Consider the following 18,197-nt stretch of genomic DNA (forward strand, 5'->3'; position numbering starts at 1 on the left):
TTTTTTTTTTTTTGCTGCATTCATTCACAAAATGGCAGTACTGACAATATTTTTAACAAAAGAATTATAACAATAAACCTTTTTACAAAAACCGAATGGCAAAAAAGCATTTTTTGTGTGTGTAATTATAATATGAAAGACACATACAGTGTCGGCACTTCATGTCTATATATACCAAACACTCACACCCATGGTACAGCTGCAGTCAAAAATGGGAAAGGTAAAGCAATACTGTAAGGAAAGTGAGAAAAGTCACACAAAAATATTTTTGACCTTATATTCAAGATATTTACACTGGATTTACTGTGAACTGTATATGCATATGGACTTTCTTCTCTTTTTTAAACAGATAATTTTCTATGAAGACAAGAATTTTGAGGGTCATCAGTATGAATGCAGTGGTGATTGTTCAGATATGCTCTGCTATCTTAGCTGCTGTAACTCCATCATGGTGGAGAGTGGATGCTTCATGATCTATGAACAACCACATTTCAAAGGCCAGCAATTCTTGGTCCGTAAAGGAGAGTACCCAGACTTTAAAAGCTGGTTGGGCAAAAATGACTGCGTCTGCTCCTGCTGTGAAATTCCCATGGTGATTATGCTATATTAATTATACTATATGCTTGAGTGTCAGGAATGAGTGAAAAATGAGACAGAATTTTTGTATTAAGATAGTAGCTGATTTTCACACGTTTTGTTCTACTCTCTATCAGACGCAGGGATCTTCTCATGAGGTGAAACTGTTTGAGAGAATGGAGTATGGAGGTCAAATGATGGCTCTTGTGGATGACTGTCCAAATGTCATGGACATGTTCCAAACAAACCACATATTCTCCTGCAAGGTGATCAGCGGAAGCTGGCTCTTCTTTGAACAGTCCAACTACAAAGGCAGGATGTACCTCATAAGGCCTGGAGAATACACAAGATTCACTGAATGGGGAGGCTTGAGTGCCCATGTGGGTTCCATCAAACGAATAACTGATTACTAGAATTAACATTCATCCAGGCTGCTCAGCAGTTTTTTTTATTTGTTTATATTTTAATGTGATATACACTGTTGTAAACATACACAGGCAATCATGTTGAATAACAACTTAGGAAGCCTTTATGCTTTAAATGCTCTTTTATGTTTCCTCAGAAATAAATGTTTATAAATTTTGAATCTATACATTTTTATTATTTTTGATAGAATGTTTTACTTAATATTTGACAGTATAATTTTCATAATGTAACTGTGTTTCTTACAGCAGACTAATTAAATACCACTGCTTATAAATGAGCACCTCTTTTTTTCCTTTTTAACAAAAGTTTTTTTATTATTATTATTTTAAGTTCCACTTTAATGTTAGTTTACTGGAATTTTAGATTGGTCATTATATAAGATTAATCATATATTGCAGCTTCATCCAGACTTAAATGAGCCACCCAATACTCAACTGATTCAGTGTAAGACCTTTTGCTTTTGTATTGATTTTTTTTTGTTGTTGACTGAAGCTTCTGCTAGCAGGACAGGACAGGACAGGGCATTTAGATGAATACGGGAAAACTGCACCAGGGCCAAGCCAAATATAATCAGATTGTTTCATTGACCCCCTGATTCTAGCCCCTATTACTTTCTGCCTGGGCAAGATTTATTTGAATAACAATACTTTATGCTGTGCAATCACAGAGCAGCTTCTATAAAAGCTTTTATAAATGACAGTGATAAACTGGATGCCAGTGTGGAGCATTAACCCTGCTAGATGCCAACATGACTAGCGGAAAGGTAAGATGGCATCTCTCACTCTCATAGACTACTAGACTTACAATGGTTTTAAACTCTATAAGATTAAGCCACTTCACAGCTACAAGTTCACATTATTTCATATTTTGTATAGTAGATTTATGGTACCTTTTATCTTTAACAGATTATCTTCTATGAGGACAGGAACTTTCAGGGCCGCTATCATGAGTGCATCAGTGACTGTGCAGACCTGAACCCCTATTTTACCCAGTGCAACTCCATCAGGGTAGAGAATGGGTGCTTCATGGTGTATGAGCACCCAAATTACATGGGACAGCAGTACTTCCTGCGGAAGGGCGAGTATTCTGACTGTCAGTGTATGATTGGGTTCAGTAGCTGTATGAGATCATGCCGTATGATCCCCATGGTAAGTGATTTATGGGAATGTAAATAATCAAATAAACATTATATATATATATATATATGTATATTGTGTTGCTTTGTATATCCCAAACCCATATCTACATAAAGAATACAGAATGCTTTTGACTGCAGAAACACACTTTGATATTCTTGCCACATCAAATGATAAATGTGTTGCTTTGTATATCCCAAATCCATGTTTCCTTACAGTATACTGGTAGCTACAGAATGAGGCTATATGACCGGGCTGATATGGGAGGTCAGATGCTAGAACTCACAGAAGACTGTCCTAACATCACGGACCGCTTCCATACATCTGACATTCACTCCTGTCACGTGATGGATGGTCACTGGCTTCTATATGATCAGCCCAACTACAGGGGACGAATGTACTACCTCGGACCAGGTGAATACAGGAAGTACAGTGACTGGGGAGGAACGGCCCCAAGAATTGGGTCCGTCAGGAGAATAACCACTTTCAACTAGACAACATGAATTGAGTGGCAAAATATGCACTAAATAAAATCTCTTGACTGAAACTTTTGCTTGTCTGGTTATTATTTCTGTTCTCATGTGAAATTAATAACATAGAAAAAGTCAAGTTGTTAATCTATAACTAATTATTCTACATTTAATTGACCTATTAGTGACATTTTCTATTGCAAATCTGGTTATCAGACTGGAAAACATTAACTGAAAATTCGGTAAAGCAAAACTGAGAGCGTACTGTCTCTCACACTGTTTATGCTTTTGACCGAACAATGTGGAGCTCAATCTGGATTAACTGTCCTCATTGTAGTTAAATCTGTCAATACCATGACTGTCAAAAAACAGAAGCACCCCTGCTATTTAAAGGCACATTGACCTCAGAGAAATTAGAGGATGTTTTTAATCCACATGAATGTTTTAGTGGTGCAAAGTTCTAATCAAACAACAAATTACAAGAAAAAGTAAAAATACAAAGTTATAGCTCCTAAACACATATTCAGTGATGGACGTGCAGCTTTATAATGTGAAGAAGACTGAATAAGAAGACTAAATAGATCTTAATAAGTCATTTGGATTTATAGTGAAAGTAAGTAATTATGTTGTAATATATAAATTGGACGGTCAAAGGTAATTTTATGATCAATTGTCATGGCGGTGGTTTAAAAAAGGTTTTTTTTTTTTTTTTTTTTTTTTTGCTAATAGAACTTTGATAGATGACTCTACTTTAATACTTTTAGATAGTGTTCTACTTTATCTATTAATCCATGGCTTTGCGATTAAGTGATCAGTTTTGTTGCTGAAATACTGCTACTACTTTTTTATGATTTGAAAATAATTATTTGTCATTTTGTGTAACTGATGAATACCATTTGCACATATTGGTGCTTTACAATATCACAAAAACATTAAATGATATACCGCTTGCTTTTTACAGTGTAACTACAGTAAAAGGCCTTCTTATAAAAGATGATTGTATTTGTCTTCATCACATAAGACATTTACAAAAAGCATGTAAATAATAATATATATGTTATATATTTAATAATACATTTGTCCATGTTACAGAAACATGTTGGACAAACTTAATGCATATTGAATATTTCTACAATGAAACTGGTAACTTCTTTTGTTGTCATATGATTAAACAAATCTAAATCGTTGCACCTTTTACATGCCACAAAAAAATAAAAAATAAAAATAAATAATAATAATAATTATAATAATGATAATAAATAATAAAAGGCTAATATTGCCTGACTAAGAGCTGAAACAAACTAGAAGTTTTACAAACAAATATCTATGGTTTTTCTAGAGCGTGAAGTTCATACAAATTTGACACCTTTTAATATCAGATATAATGTTCACATAACATCCCCAAAACACAGCTGAGTTAACAATCAATTAATTAATAAAAATTATCTCTCTAAATGAAATATTTATACTTAATCCCTCCTCATTCATTTTTCACCACATGAAAGAGTTTATTGGAAAATTCAGTATGTCAATGCAGTTGCAGTAACTGCTCAGTAACTGCTCCCTCTGTTGAACAACTTCTTTAATGCAAAAGGGATGTTCCATATTGTTCTGTGTGCATTGTGCTGCTGTGAATGTGTGGGTACCGTGCCAGTCTTTTCGCTGGACCATGCAAGAGAAAACACCAAACATGCAATTATATATCCTTTTTCAAGTAAAATCCATATATTTTTTTTAAACCCAATATTGTGTTCTAACAAAAAGGTAAACATGTGCCAGTACCCTGACATATTCCTGTATTCATTTGAATAACAATACCATGTTTGTGAAGAGGCAGTATAAAAAGCTTGGGAAGCATATGGAATCTCTCCAATGGAGACCATGGGCAAGGTAGGATTTTTGGCACCACTTTCATGACATTTACATTGAATTGCACCTCCCCTATGTATGTTAGACTTTGACGCAGATGGATTTTTCTCCTAATCGCTGCACTAAAACAAAGTGTTGATTTTGTTGGCTTTTTCAGATTGTTTTTTACGAGGACAAAAATTTTCAAGGTCGTAGTTATGAGTGCAGCAATGACTGCACAGACCTGCACACTTACTTCAGTCGCTGCAACTCCATCAGAGTAGAGAGTGGCTGTTTTATGATCTATGAACGTCCAAATTATATGGGCCACCAGTATTTTATGAAACGAGGCGAGTATTCTGACTACCAGAGATGGATGGGCTTCAGTAGCTCTATTCGATCCTGTCGCCTGATTCCAATGGTGAGCTTCACTGAATGTGCTGCTTTTGTAGAAATACTTATATTACGGTTTCTTTGACACCAGTGTACTGAATTATACATTTGCGTCTTGACATCAACAGTACAGGGGACCATACAGACTGAGGATCTATGAGAAGGCTGACTATGGAGGTCACATGATGGAATTCACAGATGACTGCCCCTGTGTGTCAGATCGTTTCCACCATCGACATGTGTACTCCTGTAACGTGATGAATGGCTACTGGATCTTCTATGAATATCCCAACTACAGAGGGAGACAGTACTTCCTGAAATCTGGGGATTACAGGAGATACCGAGACTGGTGTGCAACCTGTGCCATTGTGGGCTCCTTCAGACGAGTCACTGATTATTAGCCATTCTGCTTGCACTTATTTATATGAACTGTTCATTTCCTGTTTATAAGCACAAGTGTTTATAAACATTTAGATTGTTCACTTCTTGTGCCTGGACATAAACAAACAAACAAACAGATAAGAATAAAATGATATTTGTAATAAAGTACTCTGATTTTACTGAATTCTCAGCACTAAATCAGTCTCTCATAACAAACCTTCTCGCTTTGATTTTTACATTTTTACACATTAACGAATCTTACAATGACTAAACAAAAAACAATTATAACAATACAAAACTGCATTTATGTCAGTATATACTGTAGCAACACATAGAAATTATACAGTTTCACATACAGAAATTATACAAGTTTCACAATTTTAGTTGAATTACTGAAATAAATGAACTTTTCCACAACATTCTAATTTATCGAGATGCACGTATACTGTATGGTAGAGTGGGAGAAAAACGGCCCCCTTCAGGGACTATATATATATATTTTTTAAATTAAATATGTCCAGAATAGTTATCATAGTTTTAGTGACAATGACATAAATTATAAACCAAGTATGAAAAATTTATTTATACATTTACAGCAAAATCAGAGTTCAGGCAGTTTTAGCTTAAAATTAAAAAGAATATAATAAATATTTATGAATTACGTCTTTCGGATGAGACATTAAACCAAGGTCCTGACTTTCTGTGGTCATTAAAAATCTAAGGATGTCCTTCGAAAAGAGTAGGGGTGTAACCTTAGCACCCTGGCCAAATTCACCCATTGGCCTCTGACTATCATGGCCTCTTAAAAATCACCATACAATGATTGGCTTCATCACTCTGTCTCCTCTCCACCAATAAGCTGTTGTGTGGTGGGCATTCTGGTGCAATATGGCTGCCGTTGCATCATCCACTGGATGCTGCACACTGGTGGTGGTTGAGGAGATTACCCCCTTCTATGTAAAGCTCTTTGAGTGCCCAGAAAAGCGCTATATAAATGTAAGGAATTATTATTATTATTATTTGAAAAATATTTTTAGCTGATGCTAACTGGATAGTCCATAATGGTCCAAATATTTTTATTCAACCAACTAGTTAGAATGCATTTGATGGAAAAACAAAGGATTTGATGTTCAGAAAAGAGTAATTACAGTGATTAAACTGTTTATTTTTACCAAAAAAAAAAAAAAAAAAAAAAAAAATGTCATTCTGAAATATAATTATATTTTTCTTAAATAAAAAGTGTTCCCTATTTACAGGTCTTACTATCTCATATAACAGTCTCATATCACATATAACTGTGATGTTCTATACAAAACAACTTTTCCACTTTACCATATTCAGTATGTTAAATGTTGCTCTGGAAAATTCTGTTTCCTCCAAACATGCACATTGTTAAATGTTGCTCTGGAAAATTCTGTTTCCTCCAAACATGCACATTACAAGCACGATTGTTACTGCAGGGAGTAATTCAATTTACCAGGTAGATGACCATTAAATTAAACGTGAAATATTATTCTCGAGCAACTGAAGAAAAAAAATTAACAATTAAGGTTTTAGAAGTTTGAAATGGTATTAATTCTACCTCTCATATGCAACATTGTGTTTCTTTCCCCTGTAATCCAGTAAATGTCATAGTGCAAGCATATGGCATATTATTTAAACTATAATCTCATCTTGTCATTTTCATGCTTCATCAGTATGATACAGACGTAATCTATTCTGCTGTCTTTGTACAATGTGCAATTAATTGTTGTCTAAAATATGTGATGATATATACACTATATATATAAATATATGTTATATATATATATATAATATATATATTATATATATATAGTGCTTTCAATCGATTAAAAAAAAATATTAGTAATCGCTAATTAGTTATCGATTTAAATAAAATTATATATATATATATATATCGATATATACATTCTTATATATACATATATATATATATATATATATATACAGTATATATATTATATATATGTATATGTATATGTCATCATCATCATTATCATCATCACATACTTCAGACAACAATTAATTGCACAAAGACAGCTGAATAGATTACAGGTCTGTGAGATTCTGTTGTCAGATGAAACAGATGAACAGATGAATCATGAAAATGACAAAATGAGATTATATTTTAAATAATATTTCAAATGCTTGCACTATGACATTAACTTGATTACAGGTGAAAGAAGCACAATGTTGCATATGAGAGGTATAGTTAATACTATTTCATACATCTAACCTTAATTGCTAAATATTGTTTTTCAGTTGTTTGAGAATAATATTTATTATTTTTATAAAATGTATTATTTTAATAGGATTTATTATTATTTTTTTTTCTTTGCATGGTTAATTTATTGGTTATCTACCTGGTAAATTGAATTACTCCCTGCAGGAGCAATCCTGCTTGTAATGTGCATGTTTGGAGGAAACAGAATTTTCCAGTGCAACATTTAAATATGTAAAAATTAATAAAATGTTTAGCACATTTAATGAAAAATAACACATGCATAATTACAAGAAACTGTAAATGCAAATACAATAAATGTTATCAGTTACACATTTCTGATCATTATTTTATCTTATTATATCTCTTATTATATCTCTAGTTGGAGTCACATGCACTGAATGTTATACGTTCATGTGAGACATGTTATACTTTTGCATAAAGAACATTTATGTCACTTGTAATATTGAAAGAACATTCGCTTTGGATTTGACTAAAGTTTTGCCTATACTGTAAAAGTCAATGCACAAACAGCTGCCAGAGATGTATGGTTAAAAACTATTGTTTTAGTTTACTGGACCATTTCAGCAGAAGTCATACTGCTTGATCATCAGCTTTTGGCATTGGAATAACAACAAAATGTGAGTCACTGGTTTTTGTATAAAAACCACCACCAAAGGCTATCAAAGTACTACTGGTACGGTGAGCTGAAGCACTGAGATAAACAACACACTGTCACCATGGGCAAGGTAATAGTGTTTGAAATAAGCATGCTTAATATTTCAAAGAAAGCTTTAGCTTCATATTACATCCAGTTTTTATTTGCTTAACTCTTTTGCAGTTAAGATCTAAAAGGCAAATAATTTATTTAAAATCATCAAAAATGTTTAAACCCATCAACAGATCATCTTCTACGAGGACAGGAACTTCCAGGGGCGCAGCTATGATTGCATGAGCGACTGCTCTGATATCTCCTCATACCTGAGCCGCGTTGGTTCCATCAGGGTGGACAGCGGTTGTTTCATGGTCTATGAGCGTAATAGCTTCATGGGGAACCAGTTCTTTCTGAGGAGGGGCGAGTACCATGACATGCAGCGCATGATGAGCATGGGCATGATGTTCGACACTATCAGATCCTGCCGCATGATTCCTCCAGTACGGGTCTCACTTTGTTTACAGTATTGTGTTGATTTACTTGATCTTCACTTATTTTTTTATATTGTACTATACTATGCATCCACTGCTGAGAAACAGCTAAACAATGAAGACATTCTAATGAATCTTTCTTTGTTTTACAGTACAGGGGGTCCTACAGAATGAGGATCTACGAGAGGGACAACTTTGGAGGACAGATGTACGAGCTGATGGATGACTGTGACAACATCATGGAACGTTTCCGTATGTCTGACTGCCAGTCCTGCCATGTGATGGAAGGTCACTGGCTCATGTTTGAGCAGCCCCACTACAGAGGCAGGATGGTCTACTTCAGACCTGGAGAGTACAGGAGCTTCAGAGATATGGGATACAGCAACATGAGATTCATGAGCATGAGGCGTATCACTGATATGTGTTAAACTGCTAAAATATAGAAGGAAATAAATAGATTTTTTTTTCTCAGAACTAACAGGTGTGTCTTTTGTTTTATTGGATTTCTGGACTTTTTAAAATGGTCAATTCATTTTTTTTTTAATGATTTAATACTTTTTTCCCCTTAGATTTAAATTTAACTTCAAATTTAACTTTATATACATAAAATTAAGTCACTTTGTTAGACAAAACAAAAAAACATTCATAATTTAGTTTTGCATGACTTTTTTTCCACTCTCTCTCTGACTTTTAAAATTAAACAAGATGTATGTTTTGCTTCAACACCATATTCGTGACATATTCACATTTGGAAACAGAATCAATGCTCTTCCTGGGTTAGGGGTTTGCTGTCAGATCCAATAGGACCATTTCAGAACACCCATTTTTCAACTTATTTTCTATATTTAAATTTTTACATAGCTTTACATAGTACATAGTTTCATTTAAAAAGATGAGTTGGTATTCTTAGTTGGACACCCCAAATGACATCATTGTGGGCCCCTCTCTTCCTATGGGCCCTATGCACACTATCCCCCTTTCCCATGTATAGTTAGGAGAGGAAGAAATGAGGCTATAAAAAGGGTAAGAAATAATAAGAAATGGCAAAATGCCTCCATCTCCCTCCCTCTTTAATTTTTTATTTTTTTTTAACTGCTCTGCTGTACTCCATTACATAGATGACAATATTTAAAAGTTAGATTTCTAGACTGGTCTGCCTTAGTAACAGTGCTCGTCAATGTCCAAATGTTTGAGATGGCCAATCAAATCAAAGTAGGAAGAGTTTAGTGTTCACAAAGAGTTAGCTTAATATTTGACAACTGTTTTACGATAAAAATGATAAACGACCATCAGTAATATCCAGCAATGCAAACTACTCAAATTTTTCTGAAATATGGGACTTTTGGTATCATTTACTTGATTCGTGTAATTCTATGTGACGAGACCAGAATAGTTTTGCAAGTCCCTCACCTCAATTTTCAAGACATGACTACAGCCTTGATATGGAATATTCATTGGGTTACAAATTTAGTAGAGATATAATATGATGTACAATTCTGGTAATATACATGTAGCTAACACAGGGATGTATTTCTCAAAAGCACCGCGCTGCACTGATGCGCTGTTTTCTTTCAAACCAAAGCTTAAATACACATAGAAAATGTATCCTCATGGCGCGGCTGATACAGAAGTGTCCACCTGTGTCCAGTTCATATTCTCTGGCAGTCTATGTGACAGTCACAAGCCTCCTAGTTTTCATCCAAAATATCTTAAATTGTGTTCCGAAGACAAACGAAGCTTTTATGGGTTTGGAACGACATGGGGGAAAGTGATTAATGACAAAATTTTCATTTTGGGGTGGAGTATCCTTTTAAGCCATATACAGGTCTTAACAACCAGGGTTCCCTTTAAGTATTTTTTTCTTCTTCACACAAATAAGACGGATACAGAGTTTTGCTGGATGATTTAATATTTGTTCATTGCTACTCTACGTGACCCATAAAAAGACAACTTCTGCTTAGTGGATCTCTGTATCCTCAGCCATTACATTATGGTAAGTTATTGTTTGTATTTTTCTCAGTTTACATTTAGCTTTTTTTCTGTTCTTTAATAATTGTTTGTTTTTGATAGAGGATAACCCAGTTCCTTCAAGATATAATCGTGCCATTAGTTATCTTACAGAAATAATGAGCATACACGTCTGAAAAAGAAATTGGCAAAAATGAATGTTGCTCAAATATTTTAATTGGGTCTGTGCTCTTTTTCCTTTAGAGATGAAACTGATTCCTGCTTGAATATGATGACACTGATCATGCAACAAAGGCAACTATGTACAGCAAAAAGGCTTTCTTATTGCTAGGTAAGATGATTTGTTACATTTGCATTTATTCATGTAGCAAGTGGTTTCATCCAAAGGGACTTACAAAGGCAGTTAGTCAAAGCCAACAATATTTGTAATATACAATGACAGGTTTATTGGACAAATACTGTAGATAGCATAGATAGACAACCATGGAAGAGGAGAAATGCAGATAAGAGAAAGTTTCTTGTGAGAGTGTGTGTCATTGCATTGTTGTAAGTTATGCATGCATACATATGCCCCTTCGGTGCAGGTTTTTTTTATTATTTTTTTTTACTTCTGAAACGTCCACATCAGTTTCCAGTTTTGCTTTTTGTTTTTGTTTTTGTAAAGTTGAACAAAAAATATTGTTAATTAAATTGCAAAATAAGGTTTTGCATCAAAAATCCACTATTATGCATTAGACCAGGGGTGGCGAACTCCTGTCCTGGAGAGTCGCAGCCCTGCAGAGTTCAGCTCCAACCCTAATTAAAACTTACCTGCCTGTAGCTGTCTAGTAACCCCTTCAGACCTTGATTAGCTTGTTCAGGTGTGTTTGATTAGGGTTGAAGCAAAACTCTGCAGGGCTGCGGCTCTGTTCGCCACCCCTGAGGGGTATTGCACAAAAGTAGAATTAAGAAAGCCAGGATAACAGAAAAGGCGTGGCTTGACCTAGTTCAATCAGCACACCCTGGCTTAGTCTGTTGCACATTTGATAAGCCAGGATGAGAGCGTGCAGCTATGTCAAGCCAAGTGTACATAGTTGGGATAAGTGCACGTTCACGGCATTCTGAAACAGACCACGGGATCGATCACAGAATCAATGATGCAAAAATGGATAAAACCCGTATGGCATACTTCTCGCCAACTGAGCAACAGCTTCTAATGGAAACATATGAAGAGGTGAAACATATAATATGTAAAAAGGGAAATACAGCTTCTTTAATAAAACAAAGACAAAGTTTTATTTCAGATTATAAATTAGATAAAATCAATTAGATAGAAAAAAAACCCCTAAATAAAAATAGATAAAAGAGATAGATGCGATAGATTAAATAGACAGATAAAATGAGCAAAATAAATCAAATACTGTAGATGTGCATAGTGTATAAGTGTTTGCAATTAATCATACGTGTGCTTGCATAAGTAACATGCATGTCCACTGGTCACATTTAAGGCAAAGTGTCCAACTGTTAATTTAGGGAAATGACAAATAACTCCTTGAATTGTAATTATGATGGCTTCAGTGGAGCACTGGTTATTTGGACTAGGCTACTTATGCATTCAGTTGGTCCGCTATTGTCTGCCAGGCTTACCCACTTATCCACTATGCGTATCCACAGTATTTGATCTATTTTGTTCATTTTATATGTCTATTTAATCTATCTCATGTCTCTTTTATCTATTTTTATTTAGGTTTTTAGTTTTCTATCTAATTGATTTAATCTAATCTGATAATTTGCTCTGTTTTTTATCTATCTAATCGTTTATTTTATCTCTCTTATCTATCTATCCTTCTTAAAGAACAAGCGCGCGTCTGGCCAAAGAAAGGACCTGGCAGCAAGTACAAGAACATTTTGCAGGCTGGTAAGTGACTTGATGTGTGAAAAAAAATAAAAAAAATAAATACATTTGGTGAATAGTGTCTGCTGCCATATTTTATTGTCTGTGTTGATTTTAGGATTGAGAAAAAAAGGCTCATATGTCTGGCACGGGGGGTGGCCCTCCAACCCAAGACTGACCACAGCAGAGGAGCTGGCCCTGGAGTTGAATAAAGGCCCAGCAAGAGAGACTGGCCTCTTCATACAAGGTACATTACTGCCGTACTACTGCACATGGAAAACAAATCAAGTATTTAGATTTTGTTATGTGGACTGTCTGACTTTGCCTTACCTTGCGGTGTCTGGTAACACACTTACACTTCTGGAGCCACCAGACTATGATCCGCTGGTGACTTCTCTTTATTAAAATCATAGGCTTGGCACGTCAATACAAGTTCTATTGAATATGGCAGAGGGAAGGCACATCTGACGATGATGAGATCGTGTCACTGGACTCCAGAAGGCTTGAGGTGTCATGTCAATTTTGTGTAAAGAAGATATTTTGAAGATTGCTTGTAATCAAACAGTTGGTGGCTCCTACTGACTTCCATAGTATTTTTATTTCCTCTTTTATGTTCAACATAAGAAAGCAACTCATACAGGTTTGGATAGAACTTAAAAAGAAGAATCAGATGATCCAGAACATATAAAGGTATTTTGTTGTTTACTAAAAATAATTATAAGGTTGTTGCCATCCTCAAGAGTAGAACCATTTTCAAAATATATTTTATTATTCCTTTATTCGAGTTGAAAAGACTAACAAATGGAACATTTATTTGAAATAAACCTATATATACACTACATATTGACCTCGTCATGGACTTAAATGAAACCACATTTGCAACTTCATCAGCCATTTCTTATAATCTCAACAAATGCAATAATATAAGCATTCATCAAACCTCTAACAGCAATATGAACAGTCTTCATAATAACACTAAAACAGGGATACTTAGATGCATGACAGTATATGTCGTATTTTAATGCGTGATAATTAAAATGATGCAACATTTGCAGAAGACCATGGAGTGACTGTAAAAACATTAATTTCTAGAAGGATTGACAGCAGAACCTAACAGATAAATCACTAAGATTAATCTTAGCCTGGTTGTTAGCCTGCTCCGGAGCAGGCTAGCTGCAAAGTGTAAATCTCCATAGTAACATAATGTAGATTAATTTAGCCTCCCTTCATGCAACCGAGTCAGGGCTAAATTCAGCCAGGATAACTGGAAAATCCCAGTTTAATCCCTTATCTTGCTTTTGTGCAATACCCCCCTGCATTAGACCTATGTTGACTAGACCCTCTGGGCGAGCATGATTTCACCAAGTACAACATATTCCTGGATCAACGCTCTTGATTCCAATCAACCAATCAGAATTGAGATATAACTTTTCAGGAAATATCTGTTTTAGGCTTACAATCAGGGTTAGAAACTTCAACACCCTTGTTAATCAGCTATCATTCCCCACTGATTTTAGGGATAAATTATGGGTAAGGTTAGGTTTAGGGGTAAGGATTGGGTTAAGTCTATATTTTTGGACAATAATGTTGATCCAGGATCATCAGAAGATGTTGATCCAGGAACATGTCTTACTTGGCAAAATCATGGCCACCACTCCCTCTGGTGTTCAAACATTTTGTTGCTGAAGACATAGAAAATCTCTGCTTGTTATCTCATGATCTATTTTTATGTATTGTGATGCATTGGCTGCCTCCCCCCTAATTATCATCATCACCCCATCTCTTAATCGACGCCCTTCACCAGGCACCGACAGGAGTGGGTGTGTGAGAGAGGAGGGGCGCAGAAACAGCCAGGTCTTGCGGTGTGTGATGAGGCACACCTGAAGTGAATGGAACATGTGGAATGTGAAGGACATTTTCTTTTGAATTATAAAGCAAACAATAAAACTGATCCAGCAAAAACAGTCAAAGGAGAGGGAGTGTTTTTTAATGTGTAATTTCTCATGAAATCACATTAATTGTAGAAATAGTTTGTAGTGCATAGGTTCAGGATTTATGAATGACTGTGTTGTTAACAAAGAATGAATGGCGTTTTTATCTACAGAAAGAAAAGCAAATATATCTTAAATTGCTTTTTTTGTGATAGACTGTTACTGTCTTCTAAAGACATGTCTATTCATTGTTAATTCACAATTATGCTATATGAACCTAGAGTAGCAGATGTTTAGATATAGACTGTAAAAACAGCCCCTTAAAACACATTTGATTAATATATCTTAGAGTAGTTAATAGGAGACTTGAGACCACATGAGATACTGTAATATATAACCAATTACACTCTGCGGCTGTAGTACAGGAGGTGACCTTGTGTGCACATAATTTTCATTGATGCGACCTGAGTTGGGTTTGAAGTTTAAATGTTGTTTTAAGAGGATAGAAGGCACTAAAATGATGTTTACTTATAAAGTGTTGTTGAATAGGTGGAAGCTTTTGGTGAGAAAAGATAAAACATCTAATAAAGAATGACTGCATTGATGCTGTCAGTGACACTAAAAGACCCCTTAAGCCTTTTAGTCAGTTATTATTTCCATTTATTTAAAGCCTTCATGTTCCCCTGTGTCTTGTCTTTGTGTCCTTAGTTTTTTGGTAGACGAGTTGCTTTGGATGTGTTGCTGTAGAGATTGCTGTGAATAATACAGCAATTTGGTTTGTAAGCTCTGCTTTATTTGATAATGAATGAGAAATGAGAACAGGCTGTTTTAACTAGTCAACACACCCAGATACCCCCATGTAAAGTCTATATTTATTATTTTAATGTGTAAGCAAAACATTTTTGCCCAACTATAGGCAGAGTGAATGTACATTCTGACAAAACATAACAAAAGTGGTTAAGTACAAGAATGTCACACAGCTTTGTGTTAAATATAGTGGGCAGTAACTAATATCAGCCTACATAATTGGGGTCAAATTTGCCTTAAAGTAAGTAGATTGGAGTAAGAACCAACTGACAGTTTTCCTAAAACTGATTGCTGTCTGAACTGGAGCAGGAGTTAATTAGATGAAATAAACAGGTTTCCATTTATTTTCCAATATTAATGTCAGAAAAGATAAGGTTCATTGCATGGTTTCTTTCATTCCAGGTCTACTTCTTGCCTTTCAGTTTTAGGAGGTAATACGTCTGATAGAACCAACTCTTGAGCTCATGGCACCCCAGTCGCTGTACCTCCTGTATTCGCCAGGTCTCAGGAGGTATTGTCTGCCTCTGTAATTAGGGTGCTCATAGAAGATCCAGTATCCATCTTGAACATTGCAAGAATGGATATCATTGTAATGGAATCGATCATAAAGGGATGGACAGTCATCAGTGAACTCCATCATCTGACCACCAAAGTCTGAACGTTCATAGATCGTCATTTTGTAGGATCCCTGATGCTACAGATTGAAAACACATTTATTTAAACATCACAGTTAGCTTGAATGCAAAAAAACAAAACAAACAAAGAAACAAACAAACAAACAAAAAATGTATAGACCAAGCATACTATAAGATTTGGAATAAGTAAAAGGGGAGGCCTCACTTGGGGTATCATTCGACAGGATCTGACACAATCATTGAAACCCATCCACCGTTGGTAGTCAGCATATTCACCTTGGCGCAGAAAGTACTGGTAACCCATAAAGTGTGGCCGCTCATATACTATCCAGTTTCCACTTTCAACCTGAATAGAGTTACAGCGACTGAAATGAGAGTGCAGGTCAGCACAGTCACTAGTGCACTCATAGGAGCGGCCCTGAAAGTTCTTGTCTTCATAGAAGATGATCTGTAACAGAGTTTTTTAGTTGTTTTATTTTTATTGTATGCTATGCATTCACACACAAATAACCCCACTCCCCTTCCAGACATTTTGCAGATAACACTGTTTATTAAACTTACAAATATTCAATGAGACAAAGATTAGACGAGCCTCACCTTTCCCATTGTGTTGAATCAGTGTTGTCCTATGGTGAGAAAGGGCTACTGGGATCCTTTTATATACTTTAGGAAAAGAGGCATTGTCAGTGACATCAATTAACTTCAGATGTCAGCTTTTTGCTTTACTGAAAGAGTGGTCAGCTGCTGAACAACAGTATAGGAATTTGCATCATTTGGCAGTAGACCAAATTGTTTTTGTTATCTTGTGAATGATAACAGTGCTGCTTATTAACCCCATGTGTTCATGAATGTTTGAATTGTGATTTTAATGTAGCGCAGGATAAATACCAAATGATGCTGAAGTGTTAATATAAATTTCCTCTATGCTCTTCAGAGGCAAGTTGTACTTGAGTTATGGCATTGACATATTCAGAGTTGTGCATGTTTTAGCTGACTTTAGATGATGTAACAGACATATTGATGCTGAAACCAAATGGAGTTATTATTTCTTTAATGGAAATGCAAACTCAGAATATGACACAGTAATTGAATGTTAAATAACACAGATATACTTTATGTATTTAATCCCATTTTATTAACCATTGTCTTTACTGCTGACTTCCGATGATCCAATTCAGCCATACTAAAAAGCAAAAATGACTTTAGATAAACATGACACTTGTGTTTCTTTTTCTTTCTTTTTTGTTTTTAACTGTTGAAGAGTGTTGAACTTTCTTTGTTTTCTTCTTCATGCAATCCAGAATGTCTGAGGCTTATCTTTATCACTTTTGGTGTGAAAGTGCTTTTACACGAGCAAAAAACAAACAAACACACACACACACACACACACACACACACACACACACACACACACACACACACACACACACACACATATATATATATATATATATATATATATATATATATATATATATATCGTCCCCTTGGAATTATAAGGTTCTATCTGCATTCCGAGTAGTTTTGAGATATAAAGCTTCAAAAGTTTTGTGTTCCATTTGACTGTGTAGATAGAACCTTATTGTTTTTTAAATAAAAAGTCCCATAATGTACACAACATTAAAAAATCTATCACATAATGTAAATACGTTGACACAGAATAAGAATATGTGAATAACTTTTGACAAAAATGTCAGATAGAACCTTATAATTCCAAGGGGACGAAGACGATATATATATATATATATATATATATATATATATATATATATATATATATATATATAATATATATATATAATAACATAGAAGAAATAAAGAAGAAAAAAGTAACGTAACATTACTTTCATAAAAGTAACTAAGCAACTTTTTTAGGGAGTGACGCAATATTGTAATGCATTACTTCTAAAAGTAACTTTCCCCAACTCTGCTTCCAACACTTAAGATTCAAGAACTGACTGTTCGTTTGCTGCCAAATATATCCCACCCCTTTATAGGTGCTTTCAGTAATTTAATGTTGTGGCTGATCAGTGCATTTTATAATAACATTAATTTTAAATTAATTAGAGAAAATGTCATGTAAAAGCTAAAAATGCATAATAATAATAATAATTTACCATGGTTCGACTATAAAGATAAATACCCTCAGGAAGTGCCATGTCCCATGAAATCTGTGTGGCTGTAGGCCATGAAGCATCCACCCTCTACTCTGCAGTAGCAGCAGTGACTCATGTAGGAGAATGTCATGTACTGTATATTGTTTTCTTGAAATGTGCTGAAGGAGAATATTCTTATTTGTTATTTCAATAAAAAATGCATTTATGAGTAAAAGACCTATAATGTGAAGTTATGGCAATTAATCAGT

General features: G+C 34.8%; 5 protein-coding genes across 6 annotated transcripts; 4 read left to right on the forward strand and 1 right to left on the reverse strand.

Annotated features, from left to right (window-relative positions):
• The first annotated feature begins 199 nt into the window (after positions 1-199).
• Positions 200-1,162, forward strand: LOC122134047 (gamma-crystallin S-1-like). Of its 2 annotated transcripts, none has more exons than XM_042764525.1 (3): positions 200-233; positions 350-592; positions 714-1,162. In XM_042764525.1, exons 2-3 carry the CDS (start codon positions 416-418, stop codon positions 987-989), a joined length of 453 nt encoding a protein of 150 aa, XP_042620459.1. In that variant the 5' UTR covers positions 200-233; positions 350-415; the 3' UTR covers positions 990-1,162. The 2 variants fall into 2 exon arrangements, with proteins under 2 accessions (XP_042620459.1, XP_042620458.1); XM_042764524.1 differs by having other exon boundaries at positions 211-220.
• A 541-nt stretch (positions 1,163-1,703) lies between these two features.
• Positions 1,704-2,689, forward strand: LOC109087989 (gamma-crystallin M2-like). The gene is made up of 3 exons (XM_019102167.2): positions 1,704-1,765; positions 1,908-2,150; positions 2,357-2,689. Exons 1-3 carry the CDS (start codon positions 1,751-1,753, stop codon positions 2,630-2,632), a joined length of 534 nt encoding a protein of 177 aa, XP_018957712.1. The 5' UTR covers positions 1,704-1,750; the 3' UTR covers positions 2,633-2,689.
• A 1,791-nt stretch (positions 2,690-4,480) lies between these two features.
• LOC109087988 (gamma-crystallin M2-like) lies at positions 4,481-5,398 on the forward strand. Its single transcript, XM_019102166.2, has 3 exons — positions 4,481-4,498; positions 4,635-4,877; positions 4,978-5,398. Exons 1-3 carry the CDS (start codon positions 4,481-4,483, stop codon positions 5,248-5,250), a joined length of 534 nt encoding a protein of 177 aa, XP_018957711.1. The 3' UTR covers positions 5,251-5,398.
• A 2,764-nt stretch (positions 5,399-8,162) lies between these two features.
• Positions 8,163-9,092, forward strand: LOC109087991 (gamma-crystallin M1-like). The gene is made up of 3 exons (XM_019102168.2): positions 8,163-8,221; positions 8,376-8,627; positions 8,771-9,092. The coding sequence occupies exons 1-3, from the start codon at positions 8,213-8,215 to the stop codon at positions 9,044-9,046; spliced, it is 537 nt and encodes a 178-aa protein (XP_018957713.1). The 5' UTR covers positions 8,163-8,212; the 3' UTR covers positions 9,047-9,092.
• A 6,421-nt stretch (positions 9,093-15,513) lies between these two features.
• Positions 15,514-16,494, reverse strand: LOC109060439 (gamma-crystallin M2-like). Its single transcript, XM_042763566.1, has 3 exons — positions 16,430-16,494; positions 16,038-16,280; positions 15,514-15,891 (listed from the first exon to the last, which is right to left on the reverse strand). Exons 1-3 carry the CDS (start codon positions 16,436-16,438, stop codon positions 15,622-15,624), a joined length of 522 nt encoding a protein of 173 aa, XP_042619500.1. The 5' UTR covers positions 16,439-16,494; the 3' UTR covers positions 15,514-15,621.
• Positions 16,495-18,197: the final 1,703 nt, after the last annotated feature.

The sequence above is a fragment of the Cyprinus carpio genome, chromosome A9 (genome assembly GCF_018340385.1).
Source record: "Cyprinus carpio isolate SPL01 chromosome A9, ASM1834038v1, whole genome shotgun sequence".
Lineage (NCBI taxonomy): Eukaryota > Metazoa > Chordata > Actinopteri > Cypriniformes > Cyprinidae > Cyprinus > Cyprinus carpio.